At 38.4% G+C, this 27,327-nt stretch overlaps 1 protein-coding gene across 1 annotated transcript in view; it reads left to right on the top strand.

The window, feature by feature from the left end:
* LOC120774263 overlaps positions 1 to 26,744 on the top strand; it is a 94,964-nt gene extending 68,220 nt beyond the window's left edge. Inside the window, 3 exon segments of the mRNA XM_040103731.1 lie at positions 5,033 to 5,106; positions 20,254 to 20,466; positions 24,066 to 26,744. Of these exon segments, the coding sequence (XP_039959665.1) occupies positions 5,033 to 5,106; positions 20,254 to 20,466; positions 24,066 to 25,661 (1,883 nt within the window). The 3' untranslated portion in view covers positions 25,662 to 26,744.
* Positions 26,745 to 27,327: the final 583 nt, after the last annotated feature.

Here is a 27,327-nt window from a genome sequence, read left to right on the forward strand (position 1 = left end):
CAAACAAAATCTCACTGACCGTACTTCTGAAATGTTGGTATTAAAGAAAGCAAATAAAAAATAAATTATGTTTGCCTAATTTTAGGGCGGCATAATTAGAAGTCCCTACTCAAATATATGGTTTATTTTGATTACATTTCCTCATACTGCTTCAGCTTATACATACATATACATACGTAGTATTATTTTTATTCTTTAAGAAACAGTGTTATGTTACTGAAAAATGTTCATTATGACTAAAGGTGTTCACTATTACTAAACCTTTAATGGTAGTGCAATTTGTTTTTCAATATGAATAAAGGTTTTGTGATAGTGACATTTTTTCCACTATCACTAAATTTTCAGTGATAATGGATTTTGCTGTTTAACTACCACTGAAGAAATAGAAACCTTATTGTACCCTGATAACAAGTATGTAAAGTGTAACAAATTCGAATTACTAATTATTATGATTAGTAATCATTACTTAACAGCTTTGCTTGAAAGCCATTGAAAATTGCTTACAGGGTCTGGACATCTGCAAGCATGCTCGTGGTGGCCATGCAAAAGAAATCGAAATCCATATATAATGGAATGTATTTTCACAGAATGTCGTTGTTGTCCCAAACGTTCCCGTTTTTATTTCATTTTGTAGCGCTCCTTTTGAAAAACCCGTTATGTTGAGAACAAATTGTTTTCTATTCCTTTTCTTCTACATTTTGTCACTAAAGCTTTTAGTGGAAAATTTTATCATTCCATTTACCATTAATTGTTTTAAAAATGAAGAAAGTGTGCCAAAGAGTCTTAAAAAGAAACAGATTATTATAATTTAATATAATTTATTTTAGTAACACCTAAGCACAATTGTTATCAACATATTCATGAAAATATTTAATGCTTTCATATAAAATGACGTTTTTGTACTGAGATTGTCGCTTTGTATGAACTCTCTTGCTTAAATAAGTATTTACATATGTATGTAAGCACATACGCTAAAAAGCAGCCATAAATCACATTGATGCAATTTGGGAAACAGTGGAAAATTAAAAGAGAAATAAATGCATAAAAACATATTCAGATAAAACACTTAACATCACACACGCGCACACAGAAACACATAGATGACAGAAAGAAAAGTAAACTGCAGAGCGCGGAGGCAGGGACATAGGCAGTCCTGGCTCAACGTCCATCAACGCTGTTATGTAACCAAAAAAAAACAAGTAAGGAAGGGCTAAGTTCGGGTGTCACCGAACATTTTATACTCTCGCATGGTAAAGTGATAATCGAGATTTCATTATACGTCATTTACATATTTTTCAAATACCGTATTTTTGTAAAGTTTTATTCCGCTATCATCATTGGTTCCTCATAACATATATATTATACAGAGAAGGCATCAGATGGAATTCAAAATAGCGTTATATTGGAAGAAGGCGTGGTTGTGAACCGATTTCACCTCTATTTCGTACATGTCATCAGGGTGTCAAGAAAATATTATATACCGAATTTCATTGAAATCGGTTGAGTAGTTCCTGAGATATGGTTTTTGGTTCCATAAGTGGGCGAGGCCACGCCCACTTTCAATTTTTTTCAAAAGCCTGGGTGCAGCTTCTTTCTGCAATTTCTTCCGTAAAATTTAGTGTTTCTGACGTTTTTTGTTAGTCCAAGAATTAACGCACTTTTAGTGATTTTCAAATATAACCTTTGTATGGGAGGTGGGCGTGGTTATTATCCGATTTCTTCCATTTTTGAACTGTATATGGAAATGCCTGAAAAAAACGATTCTGTAGAGTTTGGTTGACATAGCTATAGTAGTTTCCGAGATATGTACAAAAAACTTAGTAGGGGGCGGGGCCACGCCCACTTTTCCAAAAAATTTGCGGCCAAATATGCCCCTCCTTAATGCGATCCTTTGTGCCAAATTTCACTTTAATATCTTTATTTATGGCTTAGTTATGACACTTTATAGGTTTTCGGTTTCCGCCATTTTGTGGGCGTGGCAGTGGGCCGATTTTGCCCATCTTCGAAGTTAACCTTCTTATGGAGCCAAGGAATACGTGTACCAACTTGCATTATGATATCTCAATTTTTACTCAAGTTACAGCTTGCACGGACGGACAGACGGACGGACGGACAGACATCCGGATTTCAACTCTACTCGTCACTCTGATCACTTTGGTATATACATATAACCCTATATCTGACTCTTTTAGTTTTAGGACTTACAAACAACCGTTATGTGAACAAAACTATAATACTCTCCTTAGCAACATTGTTGCGAGAGTATAAAAACAAAATGCAAGTAAAAACGATTGTGCGTACAACCTTAATTGACCTTCTTTTTTCTAACCGCGCTGTGAATGATGTGTAGGTGCAGCTGTAGGTGGTTCTGCATAATAAAGTTAAGCAACGAGATAGAGGCATCACTCGCTAAATGTATGTGTATACATGTGAATATGGCAGTGGGCGCTGGTAACATGCGTGTGTTTGTGTTTTAAATTGAAATGTGAGGGAATTGCAGGCTGAAGGCAGCCAGCTATCGACGGCATAATTTCAAAAGTAACTACATTTGAGTGCAAAAAATAAAAACTCGGCAAGCAAACTCAATAAATCTGTAATGGCAGTGTAAGATATAGAAGCATAGAGAAAAAGTGAAAGCAAAAACGCCATGATGTTACACTTTTATTACGTCTTCCAAAGGCGAAATGCAGAAATAGCAACGAGAAAAGTTGAAAAAAGGAAATAACTGACAACTGAAATTTTTTGTTCGCTTTCAAATGCTGCAAGTTTTTGCTTTTAAATGGCTTTAGTTTATTTTGTAATTTGCATGGGTTTTCTTATATAAATGGTAGCGCATTAGAAAGCGAACTTTTCCGAGCAGTGACAGTGACAGTGAAAGTGACAGTTGTGGATAGTTTCTGCTCTAAGCAAAGCAATTTAGCGCTGACTGTTGGCAATGGGGAAAACTATAAACAAATGGTTACATGTCAGCCATAGAAAGCAATATAATTACACAAAGTGTGTTGGTTTTTAAAAAACATGTAGCCTAGTCGAAAAAGTCTGTTCGTATTTGGTCAATAGATGTAGCTGCAGTCGTATATCTCCAGTGCTACCAATCACATTGTGTCATACCATATAGTGTTAGAAAGGTGAGATTTTAAGCATCATTTAACCAAAAAAACTTAGTTCGGGGAAGTTGAAAAATAATTACAGCTGTTCAAAAATGAGTGAAAGTAATGAAGAAATTCGCAATAATTTGAAATTTTTGTATAAGAAAGGGAAGAATGCCACGCAAAGCACCAATGCAATTTGTGAAGTTTACGGAGACGAGCTGTATCAGTTCGTGTAGCCCAACAATGGTTCGCTCGCTTCCGTTCTGCAAATTTCGAAATTTCGATTTACACTGATGAAAGTTTTACACTGATGGAATAATATCTCTAGCAGAAAAATGCCAAAAAGTAGTCGACCAAAATGGTATTATACTACATATTTATTTATTTATTTATTATTATAAATATAAAAATAATAAGTTGAAATTTGATTAGAAATACGAAAAGACTTTTTAGACTATTCAATATAATCATAACCACTACTCCGACCACATTTTATATGAAATTTTCGAACTACGAGTGCCAAGCTGTCATTATTTTTGTAATATTGTTCAATAGTGAAGTTTGCAACAATAAGGTAATAAGATTTTGGAAAGGGTAGGAACCCGTTTAAATTGTTTTTGACATTACAGCACATTATTATCAAATAAAGATGCTCTATGAGTTTTTTTAGAACACTATATACATTTATACCGATACCGATCGTTCAATTTGTATGGCAGCTATATGCTATAGTAAACCGATCTCATCAATTTCTTCGGAGATTACATTGTTTCTTTAGGAAATGAAATATACCAAATTTCGTGAATATATCTTGTCAAATGTGAAAGTTGTCCATACAAGAACTTGATTCCGATCGTTCAGTTTGTATGACAGCTATATGCTATAGTCAACCGATCTGAACATTTTCTTCGGATATTACATTGTTGCTTTAGAAAATAATATATACCGAATTTCGTGAATATATCTTGTCAAATGTAAAAGTTGTCCATACAAGCATTTGATTCCGATCCTTCAGTTTGTATGGCAGCTATATGTTATAGTGGTCCGATATCGGCCGTTCCGACAAATGGGCAGCTTCTTGAAAAGAAAATGACGTTTGCAAATTTTCAAAACGAAATCTTAAAAACTGAGGGACTAGTTCATATATATACAGACAGACGGACGCACAGACAGGCATGGCTAAATCGACTCAGCTCGACATACTGATCATTTATATAGGATAGGGTCTCCGACGATTCCTTCTGGGTGTTACAAACTTCGTGACAAACTTAATATACTCTGTTCAGGGTATAAAAATGAAAAAGACAAGGAAGTGAAAAAGACAAGGAGGTATAATGTTATTTATTTTTAATCGTTTAGTCGGCTTTGTGTAAGGCAAAAACTGGTTTCTCGGTTATAACCTTAATGCAGTAAATCAATTTGGCTGTGCGAAATTACTAAAACACTAATTTTTTATGCCTTTAGTGTAAAAATGGGGAAATCTGTACTTACTTTCCAACAGCTCCTTTAAACTGGCTATGTGATGAGATAATTTTTGGGTGGCTGTCACAGCAGCTGTTTATTACACCTGTAAATAAGCATGAACGTAATAAGTACATAGTGTTGATAATTTTTTATTTGGCGACAGTTGGATTTCCCAGATCTGAAATCCTTCTCTTTATCTGTTATGAGTATATCAAGTATTTAATTCTGCTCCCGCTCAACATTCTCCTATTTATATATGTATACATTTCAAATGCTTACTTGTTTAATACTAATAACTAACAATTAAATAAAATAACATTATCACTTGCCTACGAAAAAAAGTTTAACCAATTTCTATTTATTTCATAAAACTCCGAAAATATACAAACAATCATTTACAACCCAACTATGCTGTTCAAATAAATTACTAAATGGATTATGCGCCTTCAATTATGCTTCAAAATTGTGCAAGACAGCCAACCCCACCCTGTATGCACACTACGTTTTCAACACACTCGATCAGGACCACAGTGGCATCGTTAGCTTTGAGGTAAGTAATGAAAGAAAAAATTAACAAATTGTTCTACAATTACAAAACATACATATATACATACATATATAAAATATGGCTATATATTTAAGGTAAGATGTTGTAGTAACTACTTGGAAGAATATTTATATTTACATTCGATTGCTTAATAAAAAAAAATATTTGCATATTTTTATCCTCTCACATCAAGGCACTCTGCAACCTCAGTTAAATGATCAATATTCATTTCAAAGTTAATTAAGTTCACGCGCCTCAAGTGAAAAAAGAATAAAGTATTTTCTGAACCCAAAACAATTTATTTTAATTAAATGTGGAAGGAACCCTTTGTGGAAGATATAGCAATAGCAGATGCTAATGAAACCATGCATTTTAATGGCAACGGTTTGCGCAATTCTTTCTCGTTTTTGTTCTTATTTGACAATTACCAAATTCTCTTTCTCTTTTCGTGCCTTTTTGCCTCGTATGAATTAATGAATATTGGTTTAAACTGACCGACAAGCAAGTCACTAAGAATGTGGCTCGCAAACTCGTAAAGCAGCGAAATTTATGGCGCACTGTTGCAAACAATAAAATGCGGAAATGTAATAAATAAGACAAAGGTATTGAAAATCTTAGTAAAAACGAAAAAATTCCGTATAAATAACCACTCAATTGTGTTACAATAAATAAAATTCATTCGCAACTAAGTCAATGATAAAATATACGTTATGTACTATCTACATGCAGGTATTATCCAAATATAAGATTGGGACAAATTTCGTGGTTTAAGGCAGGCTAAAGTAGCATTCATATCGAAGTCCGTTAAGTGTTCGGATGTAGGGGTCGATAATCAGTCTATCAGTCTTTTCTTCTATTTACCTTAATCGATGGAGACCTGTATATAACTAGCATTTCGAAAAATCGAAGCCAACAGCACCTAATATTAAAAAAACTTTGGTGATCAATTCACCCTTATTAATCGGCCGAAAACTACGATTATCAACGCATACTTTGAGACATTCCACCTACTGGGAATGGAAATTAAACGCCTGTGAAAATTGGTATTAGCTACTAAGCGTTTAGCTAATTTATAATTTCGAAAACAGGAGTCTGAGCTCTTTTTTATGGCTTCTTAAAGAACTACATATAGCAGTCCACGTGCGATCTTCGATCAGCCATCTAACCTGGCCTGACTGACGTACTTGAAATCAAATCGTTCCGGATACTATAGCATTTAAAATTCCTACTTTTCCGGAATCAAGCTCGATTTCTTTGCATGCCCAGCGAACCGCACACACATAACTTCCCTCTCTCTCGGGTTCAACACCGTTGAAATAGCACGTTTATTAGGTCTACTGTCAAAAAAAACTTTAATGACAACCAATCGAAGTCTTACCACCCAATCGAAAACTAGATAACCGCTGCAACAACAATAGCATAGCTTTTTCTAATCAGTGTCCAAAGGGTAAAGTTAAAAATTTCACCGGATGGCAATTGTGAAAGTTTCTTGGAACGAGACAAATTTTCTCGCTGTGTGGCTCATGGAGCCGTCCTGTTGGAACCACATATTGTCCAAGTCGACATCATCCAATTCGAACCAAAAATATTCGGTTCATTGAGCGGTAGCGATTCCCATTCACAGTTACCTGCCGAGTTTGATCATTACGGAAGAAGTACGGCCCAATGACGCCACCGGCCCATAAACCGCACCAAACCGTAATTATTTCGGAATTATATGGTGACTCATGGAGTATGTGTGGATTGCTGCCTGACCAATAACTCACATTTTGCTTATTGATGAAGCGATTCAGCCAGAAATGAGCCTCATCATTGAAGATGATTTTTTGATGCAAATCCGGATCATTTTCAAGTTGTTGCTCAGCCCAATTCATGAATATACGACGATTCTGGTGGAAGAACGGCTTCAGTTCTTACGTCAATTTGATCTTGTAAGGATGTAAACTTCGCCATAACGACGTCACAAAAATACCCAACGCTTTAGACGAAACGTGCGAGAAACTGATTCTGGTCTTCCTCAATTCATGCGCTAGCTGTAGCAATATCCTGGACACTACAGGTACTTCGTTATCACACTAGTACGGGAGCATTTTGTAATGTATCTATGAATTAAAATTTTTTCACTAGACGCTCAATTGTTGATCTGACAGGACGATTATGATGACCACAAATTGGACGTAGCGCTCTTAAAGTTGACGCCAGTGACTCCGAATTTTGTTAGTAAATTTTAATAATTTCGACTCGTTGTTCGATCGTATATCTTTCCATGATGAAATGGCAAACCTTACTGAAGAGAAATGTCAAAAGAGCGGAGAAAAAATGGCGTCGTTTGCAGTCCCTGCCGGTCTACTTTGTAGCGTCCTTATTGAAAACCCCGTTATAAGCTCGTGCGATTTACAGAATTTTCGGTTTCCTAACCTGATGTGGAGTAGCTGTTTTTTTATCACAAAAAATAAAATAAAAATGTCGTAATATTCATTTAACTGTTTAATCCCTTAATTCCTTGTTATTGGCATTTAAGGTCTCTTGCCATAATAAATAATACAGATGTAAGATTCAGTACATTTCTACATACATAAGTATAAATTTTACCGACACACATTCATTTATGTACCGACCCTTCCGCCGCGCATTCCACCCAATTCGCTTGCAATGCGCGCCACTAATATCACAGAAACATAATGTGGCATTAACATTTTAAGCTCGCTTCTTGTCATTTTGTGTCACTTGATTAGGTGTTTAGTGTTGTTATGTGTTGGTTAACAACGCGCTGTATTAAAGGTCAACTGTCATGACACAAACAAACACATCAGCATTGACTTCAGCCGCATATTATTATGTAGCGCTCACTAAGAGGACCCTTGTGTCTGGGGCCATCAATGCTAATGCGCCACACATCCCTGCTGTGAGAATTTCACTATTGCCGATGCTGTGCAGATACACTACTATACATGTATACGTACATACATAAGTGTAAATGTATGTGAATTGTATGCAAGTAAACATTAGCGCTCCCTTTCAACAAAAAGCCACGCCATCTCCGAGTTCGGCGTATGACTGCGTCGCCGCTCACAGCTTAATGAGCTTTATAATATACTTTATGTTGATAAGCATTATTTGTTTACTTTTTGCGCCGCCGCTTCTGTTCTTTACTACTCGGTCTGGCTTTTAGTGCTGGTCTTCTTGTTTTTTGCTAACATTTTTTATCGCTTAGCAGCCACTCTTGCGTACATTTTTCCGTTTCTTATTTATTTGTACTTTGCCTTTGTAAAGCTCACTTAATGGCATGACCATATAAAAAGTGTGCCTCAACACAAATTGTCTGTGACGACGACCACCGGAATGTACGCACGCAGCGCGTTTGTTTTTAATTTGGTCGTTGTTGTTGCTTAGAGTTATAACATTTTTGAGTGCCCTCCCCTTATGTGGTGCAAGCTGCCGTTTATGCTCTTTTATAGCATTAGGGGTTCACAAATGTGCTTTTTGTTTTCATTTAGCTTTTACTTCGCCTCCTTTGGTTTGGCTTTTGTGCCTGTCGCAGCGTCCAATACAAATGTCGACCTTCCAGTAACTTCCAAAAATTCAGTTAATTTCTTTATTGCTTCGGCGCGCTGTGTTGGTCAGCTTAATATCATGCTGTGGTGTTTGTCCGTCTCTTATCGCTCTGCAAATCCTCGTTCAACATTGTGTTTATGGCATCGTTTTAGTGCCTGCCTGCCCTAATTATTCAATCACTTATTTTTCATGGTTTCATCCTACAAATTAATTTCGAGTTTGAGACAAAACATTTTGCGGTCGAGAAACGTACAGTAGACAAGGGTACTGAGTACCTACCTAGATGGGTCGTGAGCTAAAAGCAAGGAGTCTGCGAAGCTATAGCTAAATAAACTAAAAAGTAACATATTTCCTCAATAACATAAATCTACTTAACTGAGTATACTTTTTCGAAGATTAATTCTTGAAATAAGTCTAGTAATACTGCAGCCTCCTTCATAGAAGTAAACATCCACTCATCCTTCAACTCAGTGTGGACAGTGCGATCAAGGCGGGTCGGTGCTCCCGTGTCCTCGCTATCGCAAAATCCTTTTAGCCCAAGAACGAACGCAGGAGATCTAGAGATCTCTTTTCCCTCAGTAAGGCTAGCCTTTCCCTAGTTATGGGGCATCTAATAGGCCTATTGGCGTTCACGCTGTAAGGTTGGGAATCTTAGCAGACGACATCTGCAGAAGCTGTATCTAAGAAGATGAGGTGGAAGCAACACAACAATGTCCCGCATTTGGGAGGTCAAGATATAAACACTAGGAAGCGCATAGCTTCAGCTATCCCACCGAGCTGTCGGGAATGGAAATTAAACTGCAAATTTGTACTGGCTACTAAGCGTTTTGCTAAATTTATATGTTCGAACACAAGAGTTCTTCTTTTCTAAGGCCTCACAAAGAATCCTAAACTAGTAAGACTATGATGTTTTTGCGAAAATGGGTGTAATTGCGCTTACTTTTTTAAATCGTCTACGAAAAGTAGCAGTTCTGTTTTAAAAATTAAGGAGATAGGAAAATGGGAACACGAAAGTTATAGACACAGCGATATCCTGAACTAGCTCAAATATATATTTAAATACATAGATCGGACAACATTCTCCCTGGGTGGGATTTCAGTAGTTTTCCAGCTGAGATACCCTCTCGACCCGAATGGAGAAGAGGTTTTGTCACGGAAGAACAAACTAGAGCTGGAGATAGTTTGTTCCGATGATCTTAATATATCTATCCATTCATCTACCAAACTCAGCTAGCATATTTAAATCAGAAGTACAATGCATAGAGAAGTATCTAGAGCTCCTCTGAATAAATCGGGAGGATATAGAGAACTGATCAGGCAATATTTAAAGCCTTGAGGTCAAAAAATGTAAGGAGGTTTTGTGCTTACTGGTACGTGAACTCTACTTGTAAGTCTAAAGAACCATTTTCGATAACGAAAAATCAGACGAGGTGGTCAAGTCAGTCTGAATCAGAGAAAAACCCGTGGCCGCTAGGAACGATCTATAGGGAGCCGAACACGTCATTTTAACAAATAGCTAAGAACAGATGGAAATATAAACCAAATGCTAGATAACGAAAAATATGACAAGACATGAACTAAGGACTTATTAAATGGCTACAGCAAAAGTACATATAGACTTACAACCACCATAAAAGGGCATTTGCCATTTGGGTAATACACGTTTTTAAAACACACGTTAACACGTTGTCTTATAACAATATTGTAGTAAGCTACAAACTCGACAGCAGTAAGAAAAACTACTATGCGAGTGCCCAATTCTATAAAAACCTCGATTTAGAACCTTTCAAATCCATCAGTTGCCAAACCATGATTGTCTATTTACAAAAGCACAACGGAGATGAGTAGTTTCATTGAAAGGTACCAAAAATAACAATGGAAGGAGATAGTTATATCTGTGGGCACACTAACAAGATGCATCACATCTGGCATCACTGTTTGTCAGTTATTCTATTATTTCTCTATTATTTCATTCATTCTTGGAAATTTACAGTTCCAACTGAATTCCTTATTCTTAGTTTACAGTTTTAAGAAGCGTTACCTCTTGTACAGACGCCATCAAGAATACATATGTTTTAAGATCTCTTCAATAAATAATCGTTTAATATTAAATGCGGTGTCTTAATATCTCCACATAATTGGTGACCCCGACGTGATTAAATTGGATCAAACTTTGTCTCTCCACGCGTTAAAGTACAAATGAGTGCAAACGTTAATATTAATTGCAAATTCACGCTCGTTGTAATTTCTCACTCATCAGTGTCTAAATATTTGTGCAAACCAGTGACCACTTGCTCTCAATCGATTCATTGACATGCCATTAGAGCATACGCCAAACAAGTCAGTTAATTTTAACTCGCCAAACACGTCCACTAGTAATTCAAACGTCTTGACACCAATCTCCTCGAACATGACCACAAACGACCCAACTCTGACCATCGGTGACGCCGATGATGAAGCCCAGAACACTGCATCAATTGTGGCTGTGTCCAGTTGCAAACTCCTGCAGTTCTGGTCCTTAGAGCTTCGTTTGTGGTTTGTTAAGGTTGAAGCAGTGTTACAGGTGGCCCGTATCACAAATGACGCATCACGTTACAATCAGATCGTTAGTGCTTTGGACACTGATTCAATGTTACAGCTAGCGGACTTCCGAATCCAGCGACCGCCAGCTTCACCGAGCGCTTACGGAGGTTCAACTCGATGATAAAAAACCTAGCCAGCTCCTGCGCCAGCTCAGAATTCTCATGGGCGACAGGGCCTCAGAGGACTTACTGCGTATAAAATGGTTGGCATTGTTACCACCATCAACCAGCCGGTGTCTCAAACTACTCAGAGATGCCCCTCCAGATGAGCTTGCTGAAGTTGCAGACGAGCTAATGGAAAACCAGGCTGGCCATTCCGTTATGGCTACACATCACCAGCCTGCCCAGGCAGCACACAGGGGCGACAAATTCGAAAATACTCTGCTCACCAGCATGGCAAAGGACTTGTCAGGCCTTAAACTTGCCACAGCCGACCTGGTGACCTGTACCAAGGACCAGGGAATTACTCGAGACCGACCCCAACCTGCATCTGGCCGTTTCCAGCAGTCATCATCGAAGGAAGAGCCAGCCTCAGACAAGAAGAAGTTCTGCTACTATCACCGTCTCTATGGGTCCAGAGCCAAAAAGTGCGTCCTTGCACCTTCGACTCATCGGCGGAAAACTAACTTCGCTGTCGACCATTCAGGCGGTCGGCGACAGCATAGAGGCTTACACACCACCAACCAGAGAGCATCGCCTTCACATTCATGATCGCACAACAAACATGAGCTTTCTTGTCGATTCTGGATCAGTGATTTCTCTCATGCCCAAGTCCGCCATCACTCACACGCTCTCAGAAGGTGATCTGACTCTCTTCGCAGCCACCGGGACCGTTATCCGAACCTACGGTCGAAAAATGTTAAGTCAGCCATTCTCGGTGCAGACTTCCTGGTCCACTTTGCATTGCTTCTAGATCTCAAAGGACGATCTTTCATCGATACAACCTCGTCATGCACAACTCAGGACACACTATCTGAGGCCACGGTACACAGCATTTCAACAATCGATCGCTCAATCTGTCCTGGTGCACATGACGCCAAATACTTGCAATTATTCAACCAATTCATCAACATAACTCATCCCAGCACCAATCCTGTCACAGTTACTGACAGTCAAGTCGCTCATCACATTGAGACAACTGGGACACCAGTATTTGAGCGCCCACGACGTCTCACCGGCGAGAAACTACAAATAGCTAAAGATGACTTTGACCTCCTGCTACATCATGGCGTGGTCCATCCATCGAGCAGCCCTATCCATATGGTGCCAAAGAAAACAGGTGGATGGCGCACCACAGGTGACTATCGAAAGCTAAACGCAAATACAGTTCCAGATCGATATCCAGTCCCTCATGGGGACGACATTCTCCAGCGTCTCCACGGATCCACCGTTTTCTCCACCATCGACTTAGTCAGGGCTTACCACCAGATAGGCATGGCCAAGTCAGACATTGCCAAAATAGCTGTAACCACCCCTTTTGGACTTTTCGAATTTCTGGGTATGCCACCCGGACTACGCAATGCCACACAGACTTTTCAAAGACATATGGACAACATCCTCAGAGATTTAAACTTCGTGGGCTGCTTCATAGACGATCTGAATGCCTACTCTCAGTCCCACGAATAGCACCTACGACATCTCACCACCATCTTTGAAGTCCTGCGTGCACATCATCTCACCATCAATCCAATGAAGTGAGAGTTTGGCAAGTCTGAAGTCATCTACCTGGGGTACACTATCAACAAAGACGGCTACACTCCACCCTTCGAAGGCACGAAAGCAATCGCCGATTACACAAAGTCAGAAACCGTCAGCGATCTACGTCGTTTCCTGGGAATCGTCAACTACTACCGGCGAGCGATCCCTCAAGCGACCCAGATACAATCACCACTGACATTCTTTCTCAAACATGCCAAAAAGAAGGACAACACTAAAATCCAGTGGACACCTTCTGCAGATCAAGCCTGGCAAGACTGCAAGAAAAGTGTCATCCAAGCCACGCGCCTGGCTTTCCTCGCACCAAACGCCATCCTCTCATTGAGATCCGACGCTTTGGATACAGCCATTGGGTGCGTTCTTGAACAGCGACACAAGGACTCATGGCAACCACTGGCCTTTTTCTCCCGAAAGCTCAGTCCAGCAGAGACCAGATACTCCACGTACGCTCGTGAACTTCTAGCCATCTTTGCCGCCATCATCAAGCTCATTCTCGAGGGAAGAAACTTCAGCATCTTACCGACCACAAGGCAATCATCTTCGCATTTTCTCAAAGTGCTGACAAGGCATCACCTCGCCAACTACGTCAATTGGACTACATCTCACAGTTCTCAACTCAGATTTTCCATACCAAGGGCACAGAAAACGTCGTAGCTGATGCGCTTTCGAGAATTAATGCCATAACCATGCCAACCAAGCTTGATGCTGAGACCATTGCACTGGCACAACTCCAAGATGACCAGCTTAATGATCTCCAATCCAGCACATCTCTCAAGCTGCACCTGCTGAACATTGAAGGTCATGATATACTTTATGATGTGACAAATAATATTGTGCGACCTTATCTTCCACAGCCACTCAGACGCCAGGCCTTTGACATCATCCATGGTCTTTCTCATCCTAGTGGCAGGGCCACAGTCAAGGATCTCACCGGAAGATTCGTCTGGCCAGGTATTAGAAAATACGCACTCCTCTGGTCCAGACACTGCATACCATGTCAACATTCCAAGGTCCATCGTCACAATCGCACCACACCAAAGCACGGAACGGACGGACAAACGGATTGAACGACTTAAGCATTTTACGTCGAGATCTTAAATTGAAAGCGTACAAAATGCAACTTGTGCAAGAACTGAAGCCGCTCGACCTTCCCAAGCGACATGGCTTCGCTCTATGGGCTCTTGAAGATTTCTAAGACAATCCGAAATTTTCGACCCTGATTTTGTTCAGCGATCCATTTATGGCTCAGTGAATAGGTGCGAGAGAAGAGCAACGGTTTGATGTAGTTTGTAGGCCGGTGAAATCATTGGTTCATATATCTTCAATGAGTTTATTGAGAGAACACATTCACAGTTTCGGCTGGCCGATTGGCTACCAAGATCATGTGTTCGAGATATGTAAAGTCTAAAGCCTATGCGGACAATCCCACTTCGATTTAGGACTTGGAGCAAAATTTCGGACATGCCATTTCCCAGTTATCAGTCGAAATGTTCGAACGAGTCATCGAAAATTGGACTCAACGAATGGACCATCAGTGACGTAGTCGCGACCAACATTTGAAAAAGATAATCTTCAAAAAATATTCTTTCGAATGATAATAAACACTTTCCATTAAATTTGAAGTTTCTGTGTTTTTTATAGTAGGGAACCTCGAAATGGATCACTCTTTGTGTAGTTATATATAGTCCCAAACGAGTTGGAATTGTTTCTTACGCGATATGTATAGTACCTAGTCATTGAAAGCAAAGAACATACAACCTTAGATAAATTGTACGGGTTTTAAAAACTATTTAATCTTATTTATTTTAATCTATTTTATTTAATTTAATTTTATTTTATTTTTTTAACATATATATATTTTTAGATTCACTTTAGTTTTATTTCATTTATTTTATTTTATAATTTTTTTTTTGAATATAACTTAATTTTATTTTATTTTATCCACCTTACTACCCGCATTTACCGCAAATGTAACCCTAATACCACTTTAGATATATGCTAGTGATTTTTAGAAAGTAAATTGCCATAATCGTAAAACTTTGGCTGCAAATGATGTCTGTAATTAGGGATAATTAAAAAGTAAATGAAAATGTTAAACCATAAACATTAAATGAAGATAGCTAGAGAGAACACTTTTAATGGCCAGCAAAAGTCTTCTGAATTGTACATAAACGCTGTTATATGTTTTTTATAAGTTTTGAAGTCGCTATTAAAGTATATTCTGTAATAGATTTGGAAATGAGTGCTGAATGACCGCAGGCGTTATGTGGCTTCTATTACCCTTAAAGTTATAAAATATTCGCAGCGCTTTATGGGACTAAAGACCGCAACGCATTTTGCATATTTAAAGCGGATTTTAAGTTAAAACCTTTCCTGTCATATAATTTGATATTTATATTGTTATTATCAATATAACATATGGAGTTTTGTACTTCCTTTTTTAGTCAAATTATGACAATTGTCAAACAAACTTTTTCACTGGATACGTAGCCTTTCCTTCAGCTGTAGTTTCATTCGTCCTTACTGATGATATAGTACTATGGGTATATAACGAAAGGTTCTTCTTTGTTATTGCTAAATATATAACTATTATACACGCAATTATTCTTAAATCATCTGAGGTTGTTTGTCAATATTTTCTCAAATTATTCTTTAAACATTCGAGGATGTTTTGGGTGCGGTTATGAGGAAACGCCTTCCTTTTGAATTGCTTAGCAGTTGTTTCGCGGCTTTCTGATATTGCCAAAAGTTATTTTAGATCTTCAAACTTTCATTTCTATTTCTCGGTAGCAAATTTGCAAAGCAGTTTATTTATAACATTAATCGCCATCACCAACTTTCTCCATTCATACGCACGCATATTCACCGCAATCCTTAAAACTTATTATATACTTGTGGGCAATTTATCTCCGCATGTTTGTGAATAAATATTAATCGTATGTATTTGTGTGGCTTCGTGATTGTTGAGTCAAAGCAATTTTGGCTCCACAGTGTTCCACCACTTGAACGCGGAAATTTACAGTCATGCAAATCCTCCATAAATTTCAACTCAACTCAACTCGTGTCAAGTCAACCTAAGTCAAGTGTGAGCGCGCTGCTGGAAGTTCCTTGTGGTGGTTTAAGCTATGCATGTGTTATATAATAAATATTTAAATATTTGGTGCTGTGCAGTCATCGACGTGTTCGTGTTTCGTTTTCATTATGTTGAGGCATTATTCAAAACAAATTTTGCGTGACATTAAAGTTAAGATTGAAGGAGGAAAAGCAGAAATCAAAGGAACTCCGAGAGTAATTCAGCAATAAATATTTAAAACGGAAATGTCACCAAATTCAAGCATTCACAAGCCACACCTAATAATAGAGGAAAATAGGAAGACTGTTACTGAATGAGGTACTGTTGACGCAACGATTTGCCACATACCTATCTACTGGAAAAATAATGAGCTTGCCGGTTAAAAAGGAGTTCCACTTAGCGACTTCTGATTTTTGGCTTTAAGGGCAGAGTGACTAGAAGATTAAAATTACCTGTCATATAGGGGTCATCACAGAAAGACATTAGCGAATATGTTTCTATCCCGAAAAAGTCATTTCTCCTTAAAATATATAACCAAGGCCGCGCTTACTTCTCGCTTAACAAGCAATAAAAATGTTTTGACACAATACTTAATAAAAATAGTACTCGAAATATGAGTTAACAAAATTTCTCGAAGACGTGATCTCAATTCCAAAATTTGCCTGCCTTCGAGTCAATACTACTATTATTATAAACAAATAAACAAGTGGGTTGGATATGATTGTATATTTATAAGTGTGTACCTAAAATAGATAAAATGTACAAAATATGAAAAAATGCGCAACACAGCACCCAGCGCACTTCCGTGGAAATAGAATTAGTAAATGGGATATATTTATATTTACTTTGCCTCACTAAACGAGCACAGAGAAGAGACATCATTCCTTGCTTTTTCGTAATGCTCAAGCACTTTATAAATAATTCAATTTGGTACACTTTGAAGGAGATTTAAGTGCTACAAAAAATACAACAAGCATTGCCGAACACGTGACTTTCATTCGGCGTGTCATGGATTTATATCACGCTAACACCAAAACTCTCAAATTATAAATAAGAAGAATTCGAACAAATGCCGCCTTTGGTCAAAGAAAGTCAAATGTTGCGCGGAGGAGGAAAGCTCAGCTGAAGGACTGACAAAGGTATTTGCGTTTTACCATTATTACCATTATTACTGCAGTGTCATGACGTAAGTAATGAAAATTCAAACTTGGTAACAAAGCAAAATAAGAAGAGAAATATTTATTAAATGTAAAAACAGTGAAAAGAGCAATAACAGTAATCACTCTTAACTATCAAATTTATTATTGAGCTAAAATTAAGTTCGACACATTTAACCATACAATTTTATATATTATATATAAACGGGGATATAACGGGTGATCTAAGTAGAAGTGCTTTTTTCAATAGCCTTTTCTTGGCAGATTACGCATGAGGGGTGCCAAGCTGTTATGTTATTTTAGTTCAGCATTGTTTGGCATTTCATTATGGAAAGACTTGCACCTGAACAATGTTTACTAATCGTTCAACTTTATTACAAAAATTCACGTGCTCTAAAGAACAAGAAACACAATTGACGTAAGCAACCTACTATTCGCAACACCATCACCCATCCTGGGACCAAGAATTCATTATTGTATAATATTCGACTGAATAGACCACATTCAGCACGCTGTGAAGAAAATATAGCTACCGTAGTTGAGAGTGTACACGAAGATCATGGAGACTCGTTTCGGCAACGTTCGCAACTTGGACTGACGTATGGAACGACTTGGCGCATTTTACGTCGAGATCTGAAATTTAAAGCATACAAGCTTTGTTCAAGAACGGAAGCCGCTCAACCATCCCAAGCGACATCGCTTCGCTCTATGGGCTTATGAAGAGTTCCAAGAAGATCCGACGTTTTCGAACCAAATTTAATTCATCGATGAAGTCCATTTCAAGAGCTGCCATTTTATCCAGAAAAAACAACGGTTTGGTGTGGTTTGCAGGCCGGTGGAACCATCGGTCCATATATTTTCAAAAACGATATCAGTGAGAGTGCAATCGTCAATTGCGACTATTACCGCGCCATGATAACCTACAATTTAATAACTTAAATTGAAGCTTGTGATCTCGGAGATATTTGGTTTCAACAAAACGGTGCCACTTCCCATACATCGCATCAATCAATGGATTTATTAAGAGAACAGTTCGGTGAGCACACAATTTTACGTTTTGGGCCGGTCGATTGGCCACCGAAATCATGTGATATCACACCGTTAGACTCTTATCTGTGGGGTTATGTAAAGTCTGAAGTCTATGTGGAGAACCTCGCTTCGACTCAGCCCTTGGAGCAAAACATCACGCATGTCATTTGCCAGTTAGCAGTCAAAATACTCGAACGAGTAATCGAAAATTGAACTCAACGGATGGACGATCTGAGACGTAGCCACGGCCCACATTTAAAAGAGATAATCTTCAAAAAAGAAATACCAAAGAATGCTCTTTTGAATGATAATAGACATTCCTCATTCAATTTGAAGTTTCTGTATTTTTTCTTTAAAAATGTAGGGAACCTCGAAAGAGAAAACACTTTATAACAAACAATTACATTAAAATTGAAAATCCTATTCGTTTCTGGTTTAGTGTTTAAACTTTGTGTAAGCCATCCGTCTTCATTTCTCTTCAGCAAACTTGTCGTATTTCTAAACGATGTAAGTCAATAAGATTAAATCTGCTTTAACTTTTAAAAACCACAACCGCAATGATTTAAATGGTCATCAATTTTCAAAATCTTGACGTATTGATTTTGAAAATTAATTGTCCATATTGTTTTATGTGAGGGAATACAAACTCTCTAAGGTATTGTTAGGTGTAATGAAAAAATGACGATGAATATACGGACTGGAAAATTAAACAAATACATCAAAAACTAACCACTAAATTAGCTTGAATAAAAATAAGGATCTTATGATAAGGACTTTTAAACCTCACCAAAAATATTGGGGATCAACTGTAAGTGGCGCACACCGTTAAATATTGAAGCTCAAAACGTCAAGTTTCCAGAAATAGCTGGTTCTTGAACGAGGAATGGTACGATATATTGATCGTTCTATCTATTGAGGAAGGCAAGTGGTTTATAATTGCCGATATGCTTGCGTTGTATACTGAAGTAGAATTTGCTTAAGTCTACAGAAGCATATAACAATCTTTTTTAAATTTTTCGGAAGCATTTGTGAAGTATTTGGCAGCAAACTTAAATCTTTGGAAGAAATTGTAAAATGAAACCTAAAGGAATGGAAGACAATTGAATTCATGAAATTTTAAATTAAATTTGATGAATTGTAGATGTGTATTAGTAGTACTAATCTCCAATTTTCTCAAACGAATAATAAGGATGTCAAAATATGTAACTCTATGGTCAATTTCATTGCAAAGTTACAGATAATTTACAAAGGCGCCGAGTAATTGAGAATTTCACACTTCAAAGTAAAGCTATTTAATAATTCGAATCAATAGAATATCTCAGACGAAAATTGAAGTTCAGTAAATATTTTCTTAATGCCATCGCTTTTAACAAAATATTAAAAGAACTTTTGAAAACAAGCACCGGTGAGTAGAAAAGGGCTTCAAAATGTTTAATATGGTTTAAAAATCTTAAATATTTTAAAGATGTACTATATGATCTGCAGCTATTCCTGACAGATTTTCCTACTCATCACAAATTAAATACCTTAAAGTCAATTGAACCTTAAAATTGTATACCAAATATGCTTTGGCTTATAGATTTACATGAAGATTACTGCCTACATACAGCGGCTTACATTATTTTCAATTACAATAATTCTCAAATGCTAGCAGCACTTCGCGACATACATATTTGTGCCTAAATACGTTAAAGCCCATTCCAATTCAATTTGTCTGTTTACGGTAATTTCATTCGCCATTTTCTGAGTGATAAAAATAAATGACGCACTTCAAACTGTCGTGAACAACAGTTGTCAATTGGGCTTGTAATGAGAAAAACAGCCGCCGATAACGAATGACGAGACATTTGTGGTCACCACACAACAGCTGGTGTAGAAATATCTACCAGAAGATTTACATTTGGTGGGAGTTGAAAAATATTCAACTTTCATGGCAAGAAAATTGTTTGTCATTAGATTTTTCTTCTTGTTTCTCTACTGATTTTACAGTGGTGTTTTGCAAATTATCTACGAGCATTTGTTTTTCCTATGCTTGCAGGACTTTGTTCAAGGACTATCGATATTGTCGCGCGGCTCTGTGGAGGAGAAACTACGTTGGACATTCTCGTTGTACGACATCAACGGCGACGGCTTCATAACGAGGGAAGAAATGACTGATATTGTGACTGCCATTTACGAACTGATGGGACGCCTACCGGACGAGTGTCCCGAGGAGGAGAAAATCAAACACAAAGTCGAACACATATTCCAGGTAAGTAAGTGTGCTGCTAGCTGTTCATTTGCTAACTTTTCACAAGCCGTAAAACAAATGTCGATGGAATTGAGTTGTTTTTCTTAGCAATCGTAAAGTTTAAATTCAAATAAACGAACATAAGTTTTTGCATTAAGCTTATGCAGCAAGCTTATAAGCACTATAAAGAGCTCGGCGGAGTACGAGTAGAAGGGTAGAAATTCCAATTGTAGCGCACGTCCCTAGTGGGCACGTACCTAAGCAGAAATGAGAAATTATTCCCGTAAAGCTTCGGTTTGCAATTATTCGGCTTGTTGGTTTGTATGTACTATATTGGTTACGGTATTAAATTGCCTCACAAATATTTCCTTTTGGTTCATCGCGCTGTTCTGAATTAATGACCTGTGGGCTTAGTGAATTATAAAAGCTAATCTCAGCGCAAAGTTAAGCAAATTGCTTTTAAATACAAGTATTATATTGATGCCATGAAAGCACAAGTATAAATGTTTGCAAATTTTTTGAACGAAAAAAAATTAAGATTAAGACTTAACAAAGATGTTAATAAAATATGGAAAATTACGGCAACAAATATATTAAAAGATGGTGGTAGAGAAATTTTGATATATTTCTTTGCGTTCTTGAAAGATTTTTGTAAAAAGTATCAAATTAAGAATTTTGATTTGATAAAATCGTCCGACCGAGGCGACCAATTGATTGGTCATTTCGTGGGATAATATGTTCACCAAACCAGGTTTTCAATAAATCGATTTTGACATTCGCTGTGTGGCTTATGGCCCCGTCCTGTTGGAATCACATATTGTCCAAGTCCATATCATCCAATTCGGGCCAAAAATATTCGGTTATCATTGAGCGGTAGCAATTCCCATTCACAGTGACGTGCCGATTTTGATCATCATGGAAGAAGTACGACCCAATGAAGCCACCGGCCCATAAACCGCTCCAAACCGTAATTATTTCGAAATAATATGGTCGGTTATTGTTTTTGGTATGGAGTATGTGTGGATTGCTGCCTGACCAATATCGCATAATTTGCTTATTCACGAAGCCATTCAGCCAGAAATGAGCCTCATTATTGAAGATGATTTTGGATTGAAAATTCGGATTATTTTCGAGTTGGTGCTCAGACCAATTCACGAACATACTACGATTCTGGTGGTCAAGCGACTCCAGTTCTTGGTCAATTCGTTCATGTAAGGAATTAAGCCAAGATCTTTTCGCAAAATTCGTCACAACGGTGTCACAAAGATGCCCAACGCTTGAGAAAGACGAGTGAAAGACTGATATGGGTACTTCTTTGTCTCACTGGCATGGGAAGATATTGCTCTGTGTCTGTGGATTCAAATTTTTCCACTCGACGCTCAATTGTTGATCTGAGAGGACGATTATGACGACCATAAATTGGACGTAGCGCTCTTAAAGTTGAGGCCACACCTGTGGATAAAAATATTAAATAGTAGGCGTGGCCCCACCCTCTAATTTGTTTAATGTGCATATCTCCTAAACTACTAAAGCAACAACCAATTTTGCTAAGCTTGAATATTATAACAACTCCTACGAACAGTGTGAAAATTTATAAAATCGGAAGCTAACCCCGCTCACTCCCAATATAACGGTACTAGTTAAAACTACTAAAAGCACATTCAAATACTAATTACGCCAGAGAAATTAAATTTTATCTCAAAGATGGGATGAGAGGGCTTTATATGAGCCGGTATGAAACTTGCACAATGGGCGTGGCACCGCTCACTTTTTGGTGAAATCCCATACCTATGGACCCGACCAACCGATTTCGACTAAATTTAGTCCGCAACATTCTTAGCCCATTCCTATATCACAGTGTGAAAATGGGCGAAATTGGACTACAACCACGACTACTTCCCATATAACATAATTTAAAATTTCATTTGATTCTTTGACTTTCCAGTAGACAAATTAATAAAATTTTGCAGTAATTATTTCCTTAAAATATGCACGTTTATACCAAAAATTGTCCAAATCCAACCAAAATTGTTCAAGACCCTAGATACCGAATATGTGGATCCCAGTATCTACAGTTGACTTTTGACCGAAAATATCGGTCAATGTATGGTATATACAATTGAAATTCAGCGAGAATCCTTTTCAAACAATAGTAACTATGTGTATCATGCATGCATCAATTGGGTTGAATCGGGTCAATACTTTCCTGAGCCCCTATATACCTCATATAAAGATTTTCGAACTTCTAGCTGACTTTGTACCGCATATATTGGCCAAAATGCAAGTTATCTCAATGAAAATGATAGAGCGCGTTTTTCTCATAACAGTATGTCTTTGTGCCTAAATTGGGTATATTTGCGTGAAAACTTGACCCAGCCCCCATATAACCATTTCGAGGATTTTCGAACATCCGGCTGATTTTGCTCCGTATGATTGGTGATTGTATGACAGGTACCTCAATGAAATCTAAGGAACATTATTTAGTGCGTCTCATGATAATAGTTAATAGATAAAATTAGGTTGATACTACCCCAAGACCCATATACTATGTATAATGATTTTGGTTTATCTAGCAAATCGTATGCCGCATATTTAGGTCAGTGTATAAGTGTTCGTTTGCACCTGAACTTAGCCCTTTCTTATTTGCTTTGAATAGCTTCGCCCAAACGACGCATAACAAATAGTATTCCCTAAACATTAATGATTTTTTTGATGTGCCATTTGGCACAGATGTCTCTGTTAATCTCATCAAAATTAGAGAAAAAATATTTCGACAAATGAGTTTTCGCACGAAATTTAAATAAAAAAGTCTTACTATTTTTTGCCCACAGTAGTTTGTACATACAATGTACTCGTATATCGTCACCTAAAATGCAAAATAACGTATCAGCAAAAAATTCGAAATTGAGTGCTTCATTGATTACGATCCACTACTTCAAATTACATACATTAGTATAAGTACACATATGTCCAACATTTTAAGGTTCTGCTATCAGATATAACCCAGTTTTCACCAATATTTAAATTTTGTTTCACGTGTTTTATTCCTTCCTCTGTAAATTTCCGAAAATGTTGTTACGTATTTTGCATTTCAGGTGACGATATGTAGATATGTGTGGAAATATTTTTGCTTGTACGACCAATTCGGGATGAATTCTTTTCTATGCAATCACCAAACAAATTTTTCAGATCGGATCACTATGGCATATAGCTGCTATACAAATGAACTATTATTAACATTTTTTTATGAACAACTTTTTAGTTGAAAAGGTATCTTCACAAAATTTGGAATAGATCATATTTCAAGGCATCGCTGCTATCTTCGAATATGTTGTTTGAATCGAATCACTATAGCATACAGCTGCCATTCAAACTGACCCATCAATATCAAGAAAAAAAAGTTGGTAAATTAAACGTCCAATCAAACGCAATAATGACTTGACCGATTCCTTGTTCATTGCGTTTCCGCCCGAATATCATAAAAAGTTTTAAAATATTACACTTAAAAATAAAAATTTAACCAGAAAAGGGAAATCCATAGCACACGACTAACAATTTCTGTGATATACAAAAGTTTGACAGATTTACTTATAGTTCCTCATTTATATATATTTTTTCAGAAAATGGACAAAAATCGTGATGGTGTGGTGACGTTGGATGAGTTTCTGGAGACATGTCGAAATGACGAAGCCATATCACGGTCAATGTCCGTCTTCGACTCAGCGTTCTGACCATATCCACTGGAGAAACGAGACGAGAGTGCCGATAATTACCGGCAACACAAAGCACAATCGTCGGGAAGGGGCAAGGGGGTTACTGCCGGGGGTACTAGTCATAGTCGTACACGTAGTAGTCGCAATAGGCGCAAACAATCATCATCACAACAACGTCAACAGCAAACAGAGCAACAAATGTCGCAACAGCAAACGACACTGGACGAGCAGACACAGCGCGACAAATGTAAAAAGCCAAATAAACGTAAGTCAAACAAGAAAGTCCTACAAATACAACTACCAGATAAAGCACAGCCACAGTCATCACAGCCAGAATTACAGCCAAACCAGCAGAGCCAAGTCGATGCACTAATCAGCCAAACTTCAACCACAAATTGCGAGAAACCTCAACTGCGTGAAAGCACTGTCAAGCGTGCCGTTACACACAGTACCGCCGCAGCCAGCGCGCCTACTTCCAGCAGCGATGCCTCCACTGCCTCATGCGACAGCGATAGCGAAGAAGCGGTCAGCGACAAGTTGGCCTCCATGTGCCATCACTGCCTGCGGCCACAAATCGAACTACAGTTACGCCATTTGCGTCCTCATCAACGCCGCCAATGGAGTCGTTTGCTGCAGCAGCAGCGCAGCAAGCGTCGTTCGAGTAAAACCCGCAAGGAGGTTAGCTGGAGTGGTGCGCACGGTGAAAATGGCAGCGGGCGACGCAATGGTCACGGCGGCGGTGGAGATGATGATAATGAGGGTGCAGTTACGGCGGGGTGGCAACGTTATGGCAGCAACGACTACATGCTGCCTACGAACACCTATACGAGCGGTGTGCATTGGTCGCGACGCGACGTCAGCGCCGCGGTACGGTATCGCTGTCCCCAGGTGGGACCCAAGTCCGCACCCTACCACTTCCACCATCCACAACAACTACACAATGCATATCAGTTGCAATTATTGCTGCAACAATGCGATTATGTGCCGCCCGCGTACTACCAGCAACAACAGCAGCAGCAACAACAACAACAACCATATTATGAGCGGCACGCGGCACTGCATAATAGTAAAATGGACTGCAACAACACCAGCACCCCAGCTGCTTCTACTACTGCTACGGCCACAGTGGCAACCACTATAAACATTGAATGTGAGTCTCACATGCAATTACAAAAACAACACGATAGAAATATAAGATTGCAGCAAAATCAAAATTTATACGCAACAACAAACATTCAAACTGCCACATCGAGCGGTTGCAGCGACGCCTGCTGCACCAGCAACGCCAGCTCAGTAGCGGCGGCGTCGGCACTAACTGCACCAGCGGGAACCACAGTAGCTTTGCAACCACAGTCCACAACTCATGCTCTAGATCGCGCAACAAGGGGCACAGTCAGCGACAGTGAACTACAGTTGCAACAGCACCTGCCCACGTCCGAGTCGCCGTCTTTGGTGAAGGTCCGCGCCTGGTACACAGTGGCTAAACAGGGTGTTTCTTGCTAATAGTAGTTTCATTCCTACATCTCTCGCCTATGGAACAGCTCAGTATTTATGCTATTACCACTTACCACATAACTAATTGTAGTTCGAATGTGGTTATTGTTTTGAGTTTTATGAAAAGAAAATCGTTGTAATTTAAGTAGGAGGCCGTTCCAAATTAGCAAGTTACTATAAGCGCACGATTTGATTCTGTACATATATACATATACATAACAATTACAGCTTTGTGACGTTCCTTAGCACGGTTACGTCGAGCCTGATGTTTTTCCAAAATTATTCAGATGTTCCGCCATTCATTGTTTCTGTCTTTTTTATGTGTCTTCTTTTATTATGCCATTTTCTTTTATTTATGCAACTTTATTGTTCGATTCACCACTCTCAAAACATTGACGAATCAAGAAAGACTGTTAGAACACTATTTGAAAAACTATTTAGTACTTTTTATTACATACACCATCATATATATATTGTGTATTTCCACCCCCAAATTCGATATCGCTATCTTTATAAAGAAAGTCAGTGAAGATAGATAGATAGATAGTAAAATTGAGGTTTTGAACCTCGACCTATGGTCTATTGTGCCCTCCCCTATATCACATATGGTCACAAAAGTCCAGCATCCTGTACAATTCCAGGAGCCTGCTGGGAGCGACTGAGGTGATGTGATCCCTGTCCAAGTAGGCCTTGAGCTTGCTTCTGCCAATCGCTGGGCAATCCAAAATCAGGTGTTCTGAAGTTTCCTGTTCCATGGCGCAAAACCGGCAGTCAGTGGAGATGTATCTTCCATAGCAACTGTACTTTCGATTAAAAATGAAAAGGTTTTCCTTACCTTTCGGCACGGAAATCAAAAGTTGACCCGAGGCAATGAAACGGACAACACCAAAAGAGATGTGGTCATTAATGAACATGAAAGTGTGTGAAGACTGTATTATACTAATATTGTACCAATTGCCAAAAGAGAATATATTTTACTTGAAAATTCAATTGGTTTTTTGTGCTGAGAATTCTATTATTGTTTGACTCGACAATTCAAGCTTATAAAGTAATAAAACTTAAGCAAAAAAAAAAAAAAAAATAGTTATAGCGTTCGTTTACAGCTGTTGAACTTTCACTCTGACATCAGTGCGGTAGTACTAGCGCAGGGCCCACAAACTGTGCGCTCAATGTTAGTCAAGAAGTGTTCCTTATCGTCAAACTCATTTGAGTGTCTGATCATAAGGGTTCCTTGTCTTAAGGAGCACTCTTGTCATGCTTATATCGGCATGAGAACGAGTTGGATCTCCGTTGTCATCTGGTGATCTAGACTCAGCCTATGGACCACGTGTGTGCTTAGGTACGTTGGTCGACGACATGTCTCTGCGCGACTGTGATATCTTTTTTTCTCACAAAAGGGGAGGCAGAAAAATCTTGGTACATCCTTTTTTCAAGAGTGAGCTTGAAACATCTCAGCAGTTATACCTTCGACGAAGCAGGATATATAGCCTAAACTGAGATTAGCCATCTCAACAAATTTGTGGTTGGCTCAAAGCGCCTCGTCAACACATGAGGGTTCTTATGATCAATTTTATAAGAGTTCTAGGTGCCACAATGGTTCGTTGTTTCGAGTAGCCCTAGTAAAATCGCTTTGGATTCTACATACTATTTGATCTAACTTAACCTACCCTACCAT

This window comes from Bactrocera tryoni, chromosome 4, assembly GCF_016617805.1.
Source record: "Bactrocera tryoni isolate S06 chromosome 4, CSIRO_BtryS06_freeze2, whole genome shotgun sequence".
Lineage (NCBI taxonomy): Eukaryota > Metazoa > Arthropoda > Insecta > Diptera > Tephritidae > Bactrocera > Bactrocera tryoni.